At 45.7% G+C, this 14422-nt stretch overlaps 1 protein-coding gene across 2 annotated transcripts in view; it reads left to right on the top strand.

The window, feature by feature from the left end:
* Nucleotides 1-11993, top strand: part of MAP2K5 (mitogen-activated protein kinase kinase 5) — a 120980-nt gene extending 108987 nt beyond the window's left edge. For both annotated transcript variants that reach the window (XM_065688126.1, XM_065688125.1), the window contains one exon: nucleotides 11797-11993. In XM_065688126.1, the coding sequence (XP_065544198.1) occupies nucleotides 11797-11901 (105 nt within the window). In that variant the 3' untranslated portion in view covers nucleotides 11902-11993. The remainder of the gene's footprint in view (nucleotides 1-11796) is intronic.
* Nucleotides 11994-14422: the final 2429 nt, after the last annotated feature.

Here is a 14422-nt window from a genome sequence, read left to right as displayed (position 1 = left end):
GGCAAATATTTACATCTCACTCATTTTGGTAGCAGAATTGCACATCTTTCAATGATGATGCATTGAGAACGTGTGCGTTTGCCTTTGTATTTTTATGTTAGCTGTCTTCCTTCTGTATTTGGTTTTTGTAATTTCTAAACAGTTCCAAAATCAAAGCTGTATCTTTAATTCCCAGAATTCTGGCCTTCCCGTTCATTCCAGTTGCATCGAGGAATTTGCTCTGAGAGGCAACTGTTGAAACCGGTGTGCGGTATTTATTTGTATAATGAAACTGGAATTGAAAATTCATTCAAACACACTGCATAGATTAAAGCTGCTGGTATTTGTGTAGTACCAGCTACTTGTGGGTCTGTATCCCGATTAGCTCCTGCAGTATTAAATAAGAGTAATAATTGCCTATGAATAAGCGGAGTATAAAGCAGGAGATAGAGATATGGCTTCTTAGTGACCTGCGTGCATTATGCCTCAAATCCCTTAATCAGATTTGTGCCGGTTGATTCTTGCATCCACAGAAATTCAGCTGGAGGATCAGGGCCTAAAGTAGTAAAAAATCAATTAATACCACTTTCTAATTTGTGTGGTTGACAAAAAAAAACCCCGCATATAAATAGGGGACATTTTTCTACTTAAGAGGGGCCACAGTGAAAGATTTTTAATTGGATTTTCATTGTGATTGACAGCAGTTGATTATGACAGTAACTTTATTTGGCTGGACTGTTATAGCCCTCTTGTTCTGGGTGGGTTTTTTTTTTTACGCCCATCAAAGCTCTTCTTTATCCGCAGAATTCCCAGCGGAGCAGCAGTGCCTGTGAAAGAGCCTTTTAGCACCTTTGTTGCAGCCATCCCTGGTGATGATTGGGCCCAGCTGGTAGCAGATCAGAAAATGTGCCTTTCACAAAGAGGTTGCATCTCCCTTCTCCCTTGTTCCAATAATTTTAAGAGCCCCAGAAACCTGTTGAGGATTAGAAGTAGCTTTAGATGTGAAATGAGTGTTAAGTATTAGTAATCGGGAGATTAGGGCCCCGGGGACAATGGGAGATAAACAACTGCAATTAAGGCAAATCTGCCAGAGTAAACAAAATTTAGCAGAAACAGATGCCCTAACCATTTTGGGGGATTGATTGGAGGGCACCGAGGAATCGATTTTTGTCTTGTTTACACTTCCCAAACCCCTGTAATAAACTGGGGAGGCTGAATATTTCATACAGCCGGATTTTAGTTAATTTTTTTCCAGCTCCTCACAGTAGGCTTGCTCTCTTCTAACAGTGACCAGGCCCGACTTTATTCAGCATTCACAGGGAGCAGCTAATTGTCTATGAAGGGCCCCTGTGTTTAAATGGGCTTGACAGGAATTTAAATTCTGTTTCAATCAACCTCTGTGCTCACAGTCTGCTCCAGTTTCTAATTTTTAAATTAAACATGATGGGGTTTTTTTCCCTCTTTCTCTCTTCTTTAAGCTGTGGCCTGTCCTCCGGAGCCGGCTCCGCGCGCTCCTATCCCGCAGCACGGGAATGCACACTGTTATTAAGGCTGTGATAGCAAAGCACGACGAGCCGCAGCCGTGGAGAAGTTCATTGTCCCATCAACGTGCATCTGCCCGTTTGGGTTTAATGGGAGACGCTGGGGTAAACGCTCGGCTGGTGTAAATCAGGATGGTTACACTGGCATCTGCCTGCATAGCTGGAGGGAGACAGGGTTTCCACCCGGGAAAGGCTCCCGGTAGGGAACGGTGGCATTAAAATACAAGTCTGAGAATGTAAATGGTTTGCGTGGCCTCGGTCGTTTGTTCAGTGACATTGTGAGAGATTTAGAGGGGGTTTTAATGGGGTTTTTTCCAAGCCAGCTAGTGGTGATATATTTTGCCACCTTCTCTGTGTTTTCAACAGGGCTCCGTGTGGTTTTTTGGGTGTCGTTTCATACCTGTGCTTTTTCTGGTCCTGAGATGGGATTGATTTGACAGTGCGTTCATATTAGATCATTTAACACTTGCTTTATTTGGTGTTTTCAGTAATCCTGGCAAACACGGGGGTGTTATTTAGCACTAGATGCAGTCAGTGTGTAGGCATGTCTTGCAATGTGATTGTAGGCAGCGCTTCTAAAACCAACTTGCTCATTTGCAGGCACTTCAGCATTAAATGCTAGCAAAGTGCAGGCTGTTCCATTCTCCCTTTTTGCTTCCAACCAGATCGTTTTCCAGGTTTTTTAGTTTTGTTAATTGTTGTTATTTGTGTGCTGTGCGAGCACACATGCGTATGCACACAGCATTTTCTACTCCAAGATCTGGGTGAGAAACATTTAGGAGGTTGTTTCAGTTTACTCCATCTTAGTGATTTTTAATTTTTCTTTCTCAATAGAAACTCAGTTTCTCGAAACTTGGAGAAAACAACTGTTTTCTCCACCTTCCTTCTCCAGTCCAGGGAAACACATAACCCCTGTTGGAAGGAAATACTCTATCAGCTTTTTATGTCTGCCTTAGCTCTCTTTGGTGTCAATGAGAGCAGTCCTGTGCTTGCATGAGGTATGAGTTGAATATGTTCTGCAGGTGCATCTCCATTAACATTAGAGATCAAGTCAGATTGCCTTTTGGATGTGAATCTCCTGCTCTTTCAAAGGTACCACTTTTTCATTCTCATCACAGGCAGGTCTTGATGCTCATGAATCGATTTCAAATTCAACCAAGCTAGGTGTGCTCCAGGCACACACCTAATGAGCTCTGGTTACTAATGGGTGCTGTGTCTGCAGACTAGACCAGAGCTGGTCAAAAGTAAAACCTCTTCCATCCCTGAAACGTTGCACCAACCATTTCATGCGGCGGATCTGCTTCTGTTGTCGACAGCTTGCTAATGTTAACATACTCCTATCAGCCTTGGGCCACTCTCTCTATTCCTCTTCTACAGCTCTTCTTAACCTCAGCAGCACTTGCAAAAGCACACTCCAATCGTATTTTGGTTGCCTTAGTTTTTTGCAAGAGTCATCACAAAAAGAATACCTTTGCTGGGAGTGAGCTCATTTTGTCAGCTAAGCACCAAGAGCCATGCCAAGGACAGTTACCGGTTTAACAGCAAATATCAAAAGCAAAACTGCTCTGGAAAGAATGATCTGCAGATGGGCAAATGGACCCGTCTGTGCCACAGCCAAAACCAAAACTCTGTAGTAAATTTAAGACTGCTCTATGCCACAGAAAGAGACCAGCAAAAATCAGACACATCCATGTATACACCCCCTGGGGTCCTGCAGTAGGAGGGGATTGAGTTGTCTGAAGTCAGGTCCATGCTATGAAGTGAAGCTGCACTGATTCCTGATGATCTGACCTCAGAAACATTCCCTCTTTACCCTGAGTCTTGTGATGAGCTGCCAGTCTGGACACATCGGTCAGGTGCACAAGGGATCTCTGAGGTCTGTTTTTAGGGCCACCAGCACATCGTTTGGCTGTGGCCGGTGCCCAAAAGTAGGTTAAAAAAAGGATTTTAGTATTAATGTCATCATAATCGTAATGATCTGTATTTCTGTGTAGAAATGGGAATTGAGGAGTGACGTGTGGACAGTTCCTCTTGATGTTTTCAGATTTAAGTTAGGCTCTTTGTCCTCTTGGTCCATCCATATGCTTGGGGATTGCCATGGTTTAAAGCAGATTCTGTAAATTGCAGCAGAATTTTCATAGAATCATAGAATAGAATAGTTAGGGTTGGAAAGGACCTGAAGATCATCTAGTTCCACCCCCCTGCCATGGGCAGGGACACCTCACACTAAACCATCCCACCCAAGGCTTCATTCAGCCTGGCCTTGAACACTGCCAGGAAAATTGTGGTGGCTCAACAAAATTGCTGAACCAGCCAAAAATCATTTGCATTTAACTTTGTCATATAAGAAGTAAAAGTGCATTGGTAAGAAAGTTAATCTACAAATAGATTATAATAATAAAAAACCACATAAAAGGAATCCTTCTCAAGAAAAAAAAGGTAAACAAGAAATACAGCTCCAAGTCTTCGCTGCTCAGTGGTGCTATCCATTTATCTTTGCTTAATACATTTTGTATCATCTTTTCACTATCTTAAATATCATCAGAGGGATAAAATCATTAGCGTGCTAATCTGGGTAGCCATAGTTCTAACACTGACCTAGGCTAATCTGCCTTTGCAATTTCAGAACTATGTTTGACTCCTCTGAAAGTAACCTTAAATTGTAGTCTTGTAAGAATTCCAGAGCTGTATCCTTCACTCCTTCTCCTAATGAGGTTATGACCAAATGCTCATTATAATTGCTTTAGACTCCTTTTAATTTTCAAGCTTATTAATCATAAGAAGAGTTATTTAAAATTGCATAAATTAATCTTAGATTAAAAGCCCATCAAAGCCTCGAAACAATTAAGAATAAGTAGGATTTCCCTGGGGCAGCAAGTTTTATTTTAATAGTGTAGTCAGGTGGATATCAGAACATTGAAGTATGGTAGTGATTAATGTATGCAAAATTTAAATGAGAGTTTTTAAATGGCAAATCTAAATCACATATTGACCTAACTGTAGGCTTTAACTGCATTGTCTGTCATATATTTAAACTGTTTAGTAATCAACATTTTAATTACAGTGTATGCTAGGGAGGCCGTGCAACAAACAAAACTCACCACTTCCTGCCGCTCTGCATGGAACTGTTTAGCAGGCTGGGGCTGTGCCATTATCTGCACAGCATAAGGAATGAGGAAGGAGAGCAGAAACTTCAAGGGGACTAATGCTACTTGATTTTTGCTTATGGATGTGTTCTTGGCCCTCCTTCATCTCCGCCCAGAAAACACCACCGATAGATGTGGCTTTGCCCTCTTTGCTGCCCTCACCCTTCCCTAAACAAAGTGGTGCTTTCTGCTGCCCAAGCTGGCAGAAGCTACAGGTGATGTCCTCATAGGGGTGCGAAATGCTCTGAAAACATTGTTTTCTGGGTGCTTTTGCCTTCAGACCCTGGGGATCCCTATGCCACCAACGTCTTTGCAGGCACCTACAGACTTAATGAAGCACCAAAGACCTATTAAAGTGTCTTTTGGCCCCTGCTATGGGCGATTTCACTCCAGCAGCCTGCTGCGAACAGGCTCTCAGGGATGCTGAATTCCTTACCAAGCACAGCGAGAAGCAGTCCGTGCCCTGAATAGTCGCCGTTCTGGGGATAGGAACTGGGAGAGAGAACTGGGCCAGTAACACTTGGTCCCAGATCAAAGGCAGCCATACAAGTACATAGGAACACCTGGTGTACTTTATGGTTAAACTTGCTATGATTTGACATATTCAGGGACATTGCTGCAGGTGGAAGAGACAAGGAGGCTTCATTGGTGGAGGAGAATATCTGTCAAAGAAAGGATTGACCTTGCTGTAGCTTTGGGACACTGGGTGCATGTTTTCCAGACATGCATGCTCAGCCTCCCAGTCAGTGCTGTTTCAAGACTTCAGGTGCTCAACCTTTCCTTTAAAGGGTTGCCTCCTATGGTCAAAATACATCCTAAGATTACAAAAGTAAGCCAAGACGTACAACAGCCAGATCACAGTTAAATAGCATCTTGCAGGTCTTTTCACCTGTGTGTGTATTCCATGTCTCCATGGATTGATGTGAGTGTTAGAAGCCTTCACATTTTTCACCCCAATCCAGCCTTATAAGCGAGTGATGGAGGGAAGCCTGCTGCATGGAGCAGCCCCTGAGGAGGACTCTGACACCTTCTGTGCCTGTGAATTAACAATGTTTTGGGAGTCGGCTATAGAGTATTGGCCTGAGGATTCCTCGCTGCTATTCCTGGCTGTGGGAGCAGAAATCGGCCTTGTGGATAGCTGGCACAGATAATTAGAGCAGCATTTAGTGTGGCTTGTCCTTGGAGGCAGGAGCTCTAGATGTAAAATCCTCCACTACTGGAGGCAGTGGTAGAGTGATGAAATCTTGCACGTGCTGAGGTCAGTGCAGGGGGATACGGGGTCAGTCTGGGGTAGTTTGGGTTACTCAGCACTTAGTGTTTCCAGGCGTCCTAGGAAGGTAGCACAGCTCCAGATCTGAGCTGTGTATTTGTCCTTTTGGAGCTCTGACTCGTGTTCCCATTAAACATGTGAATGGGCAAGAATTTCCCCTCGAGTATGTGCCCTCAGTTAATTAGAAGAGCTGTAAATGGCATAGACACATCAGTAGCAATGGGAGAACTAGCTGGGATAACTGTGGTGCACCATTTCACAGCCAAGTTCTTATTTTCCAGGATCATTTTTATTCTTAAAAGGCGCCCCAGTGCTCAGAGGTGCCATGTTTGTGCAGGAAGAACTGTGTGGATGCATCTGATGCACCGTGGTGACATTCAGTGCTGCAATGCCAATGCAGTGATGTGCCATTTCTGATACTGCTGCATTGTCTTCTCCCTCTCCCCTTCAAAAAACACCATCAAAATCACATGTAAAGCAGAGTGAGCTTCCCTTAAAGCAGCCTGTAGCCATCAGTAATATTTATTTTCTGTATTTGTTTTAAGCCTGTGAAGACTGTGGTTTCCTCCATACTGTCCTGATGGAGCCCTGACCAGCAAGCGTGCAATGCCCCTAGCCCTAATGTGCCATTAATGATAGGTTAATGTACAGTATAATGTTTTTTGGACTATGGGTTCATTACACTTCTGAGTGCAAGGTCCTTCTGCAGAGCGCCCAAGGTCCCATTGCATTATATCATGCAATAAAAATACCCTTTTCGTATCACACACTAATAAACTGTATTTGAAATGCTGTCTAAGGGCACTGCCATAGTCTTGATAGTCTGTGGCTGCAACAGTTGGGGTCTTTTTATTATGGTTTTTGTTAGGCTGAATTCAAATTTTTAAATGAAATGCACAGTTTGTCTGTGCCTCTTTGTAATAAATGGAGCACAGGCCTTTAACTGCACAGTCTGGGAGGATTCCTGTAAAAGGGAACATTAAAAGTATGGCACTGTTGCAATCAGCAGCAATGCTGCGTGTTTCTTAGCATACCTTCTGTAAGCATAAGGCCTTTTGTTGTCATTTCTGGTCTGCTGGGTGCTGTGGTTATGTTTGGGTGTCACGTAGTCATTAACTGACAGAGGGGAGATTGGGATGAGCTCTTAAACAGTTCTTCCCTGTGAGGGTGCTGAGGCGCTGGCACAGGGTGCCCAGAGAACCATCCTGTGATTCAACTGTAAGAAAGCCAAGGGTAAGTGTGATGGACTTGCTCTCACTGCGTTGTAGGGCTGGGTCCCAGGGGGACTTTGGTCTCCCCTGGACAGTTCAGCCTTGCTCCTACCAGCAGTGCCAGTGAGCAGATCCAGAGCAGAGCTGCAAGTGGGCACTTGGTGCTGCAAAAGGCCCGTGGATCTGTGTCCTGCCAAGGATGCAATGTAAAGTCTGTTGCAATAAGCTCCGGGTGGGTTATTATCAGAGATGAAGGTTTCTCAGGCCAGTTGGTGAAGGCCATGAAAGCAAATTGCTGAATTTTAAGGGTAGGTAAAATTATGGAACTTTTACCTTTGAATAATGGCCATTTAATTGACTGGGCTAAATGATTGATGGCTTGTGAGCCGTGAGTTTGAATTGCCAGAGCTGTGTGTTCAGGGGGGCACTGCCCTTTTAATTTCATGTCAGATATTTAAATGATTTACATCACCCTCTGCGAGGTGCTCCCCTCTGAAAGAGTTAACCTGTCTGGTGGGACACCGCGACGGGAGAAATGTACCCTTTATCAAGAGAATGAGATGAGACAAGTTCATTTAAAAAGCCTGGTTTGTCATTGTTTATCTAATTTTCAGGGTTGACACACAAAATTAGGCTGGCTGACACTCACTCTGGGGCTAGCCCTGGCTCCGTCCTGCCTGACCTTTTTAGCTCCAAGGTGCTGTGCACTCACTGGTGGATGCTTCCCATCGGATGCAGAAATCGCTGTGGAGCTGTGCATCCTGCGGAACCCAGCCCCGGCCTGGGGAAGGCAGCCCAGAACCTGAGGAAGCAGTTTGGTGGTGGCTTTTCAGCCCATTTTCTGCTGCTTGGGTATGTTGGGTTACTTACTGCCAGGTATTTTTAAGGATGAATATTTAGGAACTGGTGAGGAGGTGGTAACTGCTTTGTAATGAACTTGTATAGAGGGCTGAGCTAATATGAAACACCTTGGGGTGGGATCAGGTCTGCCATGGGAGCATCCCACAATACCTTTGGGCTCCTCTCGTAAGCATCTCTTTCCTTGGTGTTGTGCATCCCTCCATGGTCATGCCTGTCAGTGTTGTAATGAGCTCTTAACATGTTCCTAAGGCTCAGATGTTGGCTGAACCATCACTGGTAGGGCACTGAGTCTCCATTGCAGTGATTTTACTAAGGAAGGTTTAACATCCATCTTTTATTTGCCAGTTCACAGGGGACAGATGTCCCATCCCTGGCAGTATTCAAGGCCAGGCTTGATGGGGCTTGAAGCAGTCTGGTGTAGAGGAGGGTGTCTCTGCTCTAATGGAAGATGTCCCTGCCCATGGCGGGGGTTGGAACTGAATGAACTTTAAGGTCCCTTCCAGCCCAAACTGGTCTGGGATTCTGTGATTCTATAAGTGCCGGTGGCCCTGCTGACATTAGCATGGGTACGGCTCAGCACCCTAACTCTGCCACTGCCCAGAGGGATGTGAGTGCAGGACTGATCTGTGCCCACTACACCAGCAGCTTGGGATCTCACCACGGCAGTGAGAAATGGGCTGCTGCAACAGAGAATGCATTTCAGGCTTCCACACACTTAACTTTATTCAGTGTTACCTTGCAACGCCAAATAAATCTGTACAGGAATATTGTAAGTACAGCAGGTTGCTCGTGTTTGGTTTAGAATGTATTGCTCACTGCTGAAGTCAGGGCTGGGACTTCTCTTGTGAGGCACTCAGGGACCAGAATTTATGAATCATGTCCATGCTGTTGTGACTCTCATTTTTTTCCTATGTTGAAGTGACAGTTCATCCAGCCCCATCCCATAGCATGGGCATGCACTAGACCTGGAGAGCCGTAGCTGCATTTTGCCTTTACAACCTTTGATTTTTACCTGTTTGGTTGGCTTTTTGAACCCTTGTTTCTTCCATCTCTTCCAATTGAATCTTCCTGCCCCTTCCTTCCATACTTCCTTCCAAAGATACCTCTAATTTAAGGCATGGGTTTCTGAGATGTGTGTGTTTTGGACTGTGGGAGTTAATGGTTGCAGTACTCTGGGTGCCTAAAAAGGGGGAAGTGGGGAACCAGGTGCTGAAGAGTGACAAAATGCAGACAACCCATTGGAGTGTCCTTATGAAGAGGAGACTGCTGCTGGTGCAGCCACAGTGGCTGGAGACTTTGGAGGGAATCTAGTCAAAGCATCCCTTCAGCCTAAGAAAATCCTCACTTAGAGCAGTGTAGCCTGAAACCAGGGGAAGCCTAAAGAGTAGTTTCAAGTTAAACTTCTTCCTAGGGAGGAAAGTGAGTGTGTAAAACCCCAGGCTTCCATGGAATAACCTCACAAAACAAAGCAAACAGGGGGAGCAGCGTGGCTAGCTGATGTTTTCAACCTTGCATATCCTGCAGTTCCCTTCGCGTGTTGTGAGTAGCTTTAACACTAGGATGTAGTGGGTGTGAGACGTCTTTCTCTGCGGGGAGTCTCTCCATCGTAAAGGAGATTCATGGCAGAAGCGGACTGGCTTTAATAGCTGTTTTCTAATTGCCCCAATGCATCTGCTCTGCCTTGTCTGTGGGCTTTTGATTGTCTTTCCCTAGTTCTCACTGCTGTCCTTGACTGTTGTGCTGTTTAAGAGGCAAAACAGCTATTTCTAGGCTACTGTGCATATAATAAGCATTCACCTTACTCTGGCACCTTTTGCACCCAAAAAAATACCAAAGTGCTGGGCATAACATGCTTGTACTGATCCTGACAGCACTCCTCTGAGAGAGCAGAGTCATTTATTCCCTTTCTAACCATGAGGCTGTGGGAGATTAAGCAGCTTTGTGAAGGTCATGCTGGAAAGTGCATGGCAGCTTGGGAATAAAGGCCAGTCCTTGTTCCTGATTGTACCTATTCCTGAACTGTTTCCATAGGTAAGAACCAGGAGTATTTCAGATTGAATTTGTTTAGTAAAACAGTGAAACCCAAACACGGGGTGTCTGGAACAGGAGATAAAAAAGAGAGTGCTGTCTGTCTTTAGTAGTGTTCTTAATGTTAGGCATTCAAGACCGAAGCTTTTTCAGGTGTTGGAAGGAAAAAGACATTGTCCATTTGCTCAGTGCCACAAGCATCTGTGAACTTAAATGCATCATTTTAGAGTCATCCATCTTCTCTTGGTACCACTGAACTCTCTGCTGCTGTCTTCAAAGCTCTCAAATGGACTTTGGTACCTCTGGAGATGTTGTTCTTCTTTGGTGGACCATTTTCCAAACCATGACTTAGCTCCCTGTCTGGGAAATTCAGAGCCCTCTGGCAGATTTCAAGTTGCTGTCTACAGCTAAGATTGGCTGATGCTGGGGTCCAGGATCCAGAGCATTCCTTCTGTCTTTTATCTATGTGGTTAACTGGGAATGCAACTGAGCTGATCGCAGTAAGATCTGAAGGAGGACCCTCCACATCTGAAACTTCTCCCTGAGAAGTTCTAGCTGAGATTTCCAGCCATCCCAAGGAGTTGAAGCAGCAGCACCTTGCACTTCCTCCATAACTCTTGTAGATAATGGCATATTTTATTCTTCTGGCTCCTGTGTTTGCTGGCCCTGGCCCATAGAGTGTTTTACTGCTTGGAGCTGATGCTGTGAGGATTTATTGCGCTCTGTTTAGCCTGGTGCTGCTTCATTGCTTGGTGCCATCCTAACCCGGACGACCATCGGGCTTCCCGTGCCCTGCGTCAGACCCCCGTGCTCATTCCCCTTGTGCAGATGCTGTCGTTCAGTGCTGTGCCTGGTGCCTGTAATTCCCACATGAACGTCACCCTTCCCAAAAGCTCCCCGGCAAACCCCCTCTGATTACTTTCAGGCGTTGTTTGCAAGAGCTATGAAGTTTAGTGTTGCAAAAACCGAGCTGCTTTTGGGTGATTTGGAGTGGAGGTTTTCATCATCTGCGATGGTTTCTCCTGGCGATTGCTTTCTTTCAGTCATTTGTGTAATTGCGGTACTCGGTTTCCTGTGGGTTTTTTATACTTCATTTGAGATTCATCTGAAGATGGCATGTTCCCATCTCTAGGAATGGGGCCAGATTGAGACATGAGCTGCCTAAGCTGGCTGCTGAAATTGCAGGCCGTGGTTTTGTTTCATCCTGAGATGCTGTTCTGAGTTTGTGGGGTGTCTGAGACACGGTTTTCCAGTGCCTGCGGTAGCCCTGTGATTCATGGGCGAGAATATTTCATAGTTATCCCTTTTCCCACAATACCTTCTCAGGAAGATGTTTCAGTTGTATTCTCATTTCTATATCAACTGATCACTCCAGATGATGTGCACAGGCATGTATGTGCATGAACAAATCCCTCCCCTTACAGACACCATGAGTGCTGCAGAGCCTGGCCCTGGGTCCTGCTGCATTTGGAGGCGCAGAGCTCCATGACCAAGTAACAAAAGGAATTTAACACTCGGCAGGGCTATTGGTTTTTTCTTAGGTGATTTGTAGAAACATCCATTTGAGAGATTCCTGTACACAGGGTAAGGCATAAGGTTTCCACTGATAAAGGACTAACTACTCCATTAATGATTCTATTCCACTGTGATTCTATGTCCCAGTGTATTTTTTCCCCAAAGTTAAAATCCCAATCTGTATGTGTTTTCACATGAAGGGTTGTGCTTATCTTGGCTAACTCTGCCTAAACCCCACTTTCCAGGGCCACCCATTCATCGTGCAGTACAACGATGGGAATGCAGAAGTCGTGTCCATGTGGGTGTGCAGGATGCTTGAGGAGCGGCGATCGACCCAGGGACCACAGTGACAACAGCTCATCCCGGACCAGCAGCACCAGCCCCATGCTTTGGACTCACACTCTGGATCATGTCTCGCTAAAAACATGTTCTAGAAGCATCAACAAAATCTGTCAGGATATTTGTTGCTGCCTTTCCCTCACCACCACATTAAGGAATTCTCTTCCCGCATTTCTTTTGTTGCTGAGCAATTTCATGTCCTCAGATTATCTTCAGTTAAACTGTACACAGCCTTAAAGCAAGTATTTTATATCTATATTTTTTTGTTATTGAATGTATTGTATATTTCCTGGCTCCAGAGTATTTTTTAACTGTTAAGTCTTTTTATGAATGAGTGTCGAGAGGATTTCCTTAAGGAGTTGTTGGCTGTCTTTTGAGAGCAGACATCACTAAGTACTCGGTTTAAATGTAAAACAAAAGCAAACACAAATAAAAGTATCTAGACTTGCCCGTCCTGCAGGGAGGTAAGGGATTGCCCTTCCAGAGTAAAAGCTGGTTAGGTAGGTCAGCATCATTCTCTCAGATGCCCAGTGGTGCCTCCCCTTAGGAAGCTGAGGGCCACAGCACAGCCTCGTGCAGCATCCCCTGAGCTCGTGGCCAGAGAACAGGCTGCAGGGGTTTACTTCCTATCACAGCAGTCCATGGCTTGCTTGGGAGCATCTTGCCTTTCTCAGCTCTGCCTTGATACCTTGTTTTCCTACATCAGAGTTGTTGCATGATGGGTGCAGCTGGGTCAAGCAAAGGCTCCTGTAGAGGAAAGACCAATTGCAAAGTCTGTGCTGTGTGTTTCTCACTCCCGCACTTCCTGAGCATGTTCATCAGTCCTTGTGTTAAGATGCTTATGGCAAAGAAGAGAGGAGGATGGTGAAAGGCAAGTTTGGGGTGTGGGACTTGGGTGGAGCAGGAGGTTGGGGCTTGTGTTTGCTTGTCTTTGCATTAGAAATAAACTTTTGCTAAAGAAACCCCAAAGCTCAGGTAGTTTATTACATACCAGCAGCTTAAAAACCACTTCGGTGAAAAACTCCTCCTGAACCACTGCAAGTCGTAAATGTTACTGTGGAGGCAGCTTGGAAAAGGCTTTGTTTCCTTCCTTGGAGGGATCGTTTGTCTTCCTTCGAAGTATAGAGGTTGCAGGCATGAACTTATAGACTAAAGTTTGTCTTAATTGCTCTGATGTCACAACCTCCCTGGCAGATCCCAGCACAATGAATGAGCCAATGGCCCCCATACCTCCAGGTCCTTCTGCTAAAGTGAGACAAATCCCTTCCCTGTGAGCCACCAGACCAGAGGCGGCTCCTCCATTTATCTGTCTCTAACAGTTCGCAGCAGCTTTCTCGAATAAGAAGTCTCTCTCTTGAGTTAAGAAGTCCGTAAACCCAAGGCTTTTCCTCTCACTTTCCCTGGCAGGAGGTCGGGAGGGGAAGACAGCACCATGAAAATCCATGCGGATGCCAGCGGATGGGAATGTGAGACATCTCCCGGCTAACAGGCTGACAGTGTTATAATTCACCAGAATACGTATTAACCTCCCTGTCTTCATCAGTGTGCCTGATCAATCCAGCAATCACAGGGAGGTTTGGGGCCTGTGTTACATCTTCCCCTTCCTGCTACAACTTCCTGGACTTCGAATCAGGGCATCCCTTGGCTGAAAAGGGATGTAGAAGATGCAGCAGTGTTATACCCCAGAGCTGAGGCTTGCTCAGAGCATGGCATGGGGGGGGGGGGTGGTGCATAACAAATACCAATTCTCCAGTGGGTGCTATAGATGCACTGAGTGATCCCTCCACTTCCTCCAGTTCCACTCCTCACCCCACCAGCTCATGTAAGGACTCTACCAGCAGCCCCACACTGGTCTCACCTCTCTGTCTCCTCTCCCTGTACCCTCAGTCATGGTGGTACCAATAGACCCGATCTCCTATAGGAGCGTGTTTGTGGTGCTCCGGCTCTTGGTAAAACACTGGGTATGTCCCATCTGTGCCAAAACTTACCATGTTTTCTGCTTTTCCCTGCCTGTGATCCTTGCCCAGCGAAGCTCATCCTGTGAGATGAGCCCATGGTTGTTTGCCCTTAAATGCAGCATAGAATTAGAGAGTATGTTGGGGTTTGTATCCTGTGGCCATGGACATCTCACTGTCGGCTTCCCAATGGTAAGTGTCAGTCTTTGTTTTCCCAGTAACAGCCTGGGAAGCTCTGTGTGTGCCTCTCCATGCACATACATCTGGCAGAGAAACCAAGAAAGGGGAATTGCAGTGGGCTAGGGCTGCGAGGGGTCGCTGACCTGTCCCTCTCCCTGCTCTGTCCCACAGGGCTGCCAGCAGCCGGCAATATGCTGGTGTTAGTAACTAAGCAATATAGAAACAGCTCATAGGAGTTCCATTTGATCCCTTTGATACCCAAGAGCATAAGCAAAGGGTATGATTGAGGATTGAATCTGCCTCGTGGAGCTTTGTGGTCCTGCAGGGAAAGTTTACCTGGAGGCGTCAGTGGAAAAGGGATGGACCACAGGCACCCCCATCCCTGTAATGCAGGGAG

This window comes from Lathamus discolor, chromosome 8 (assembly GCF_037157495.1).
Source record: "Lathamus discolor isolate bLatDis1 chromosome 8, bLatDis1.hap1, whole genome shotgun sequence".
NCBI lineage: Eukaryota > Metazoa > Chordata > Aves > Psittaciformes > Psittacidae > Lathamus > Lathamus discolor.
Note: the sequence above shows the minus strand (reverse complement) of the source record. Positions and strands in the feature narration are given on the sequence as shown.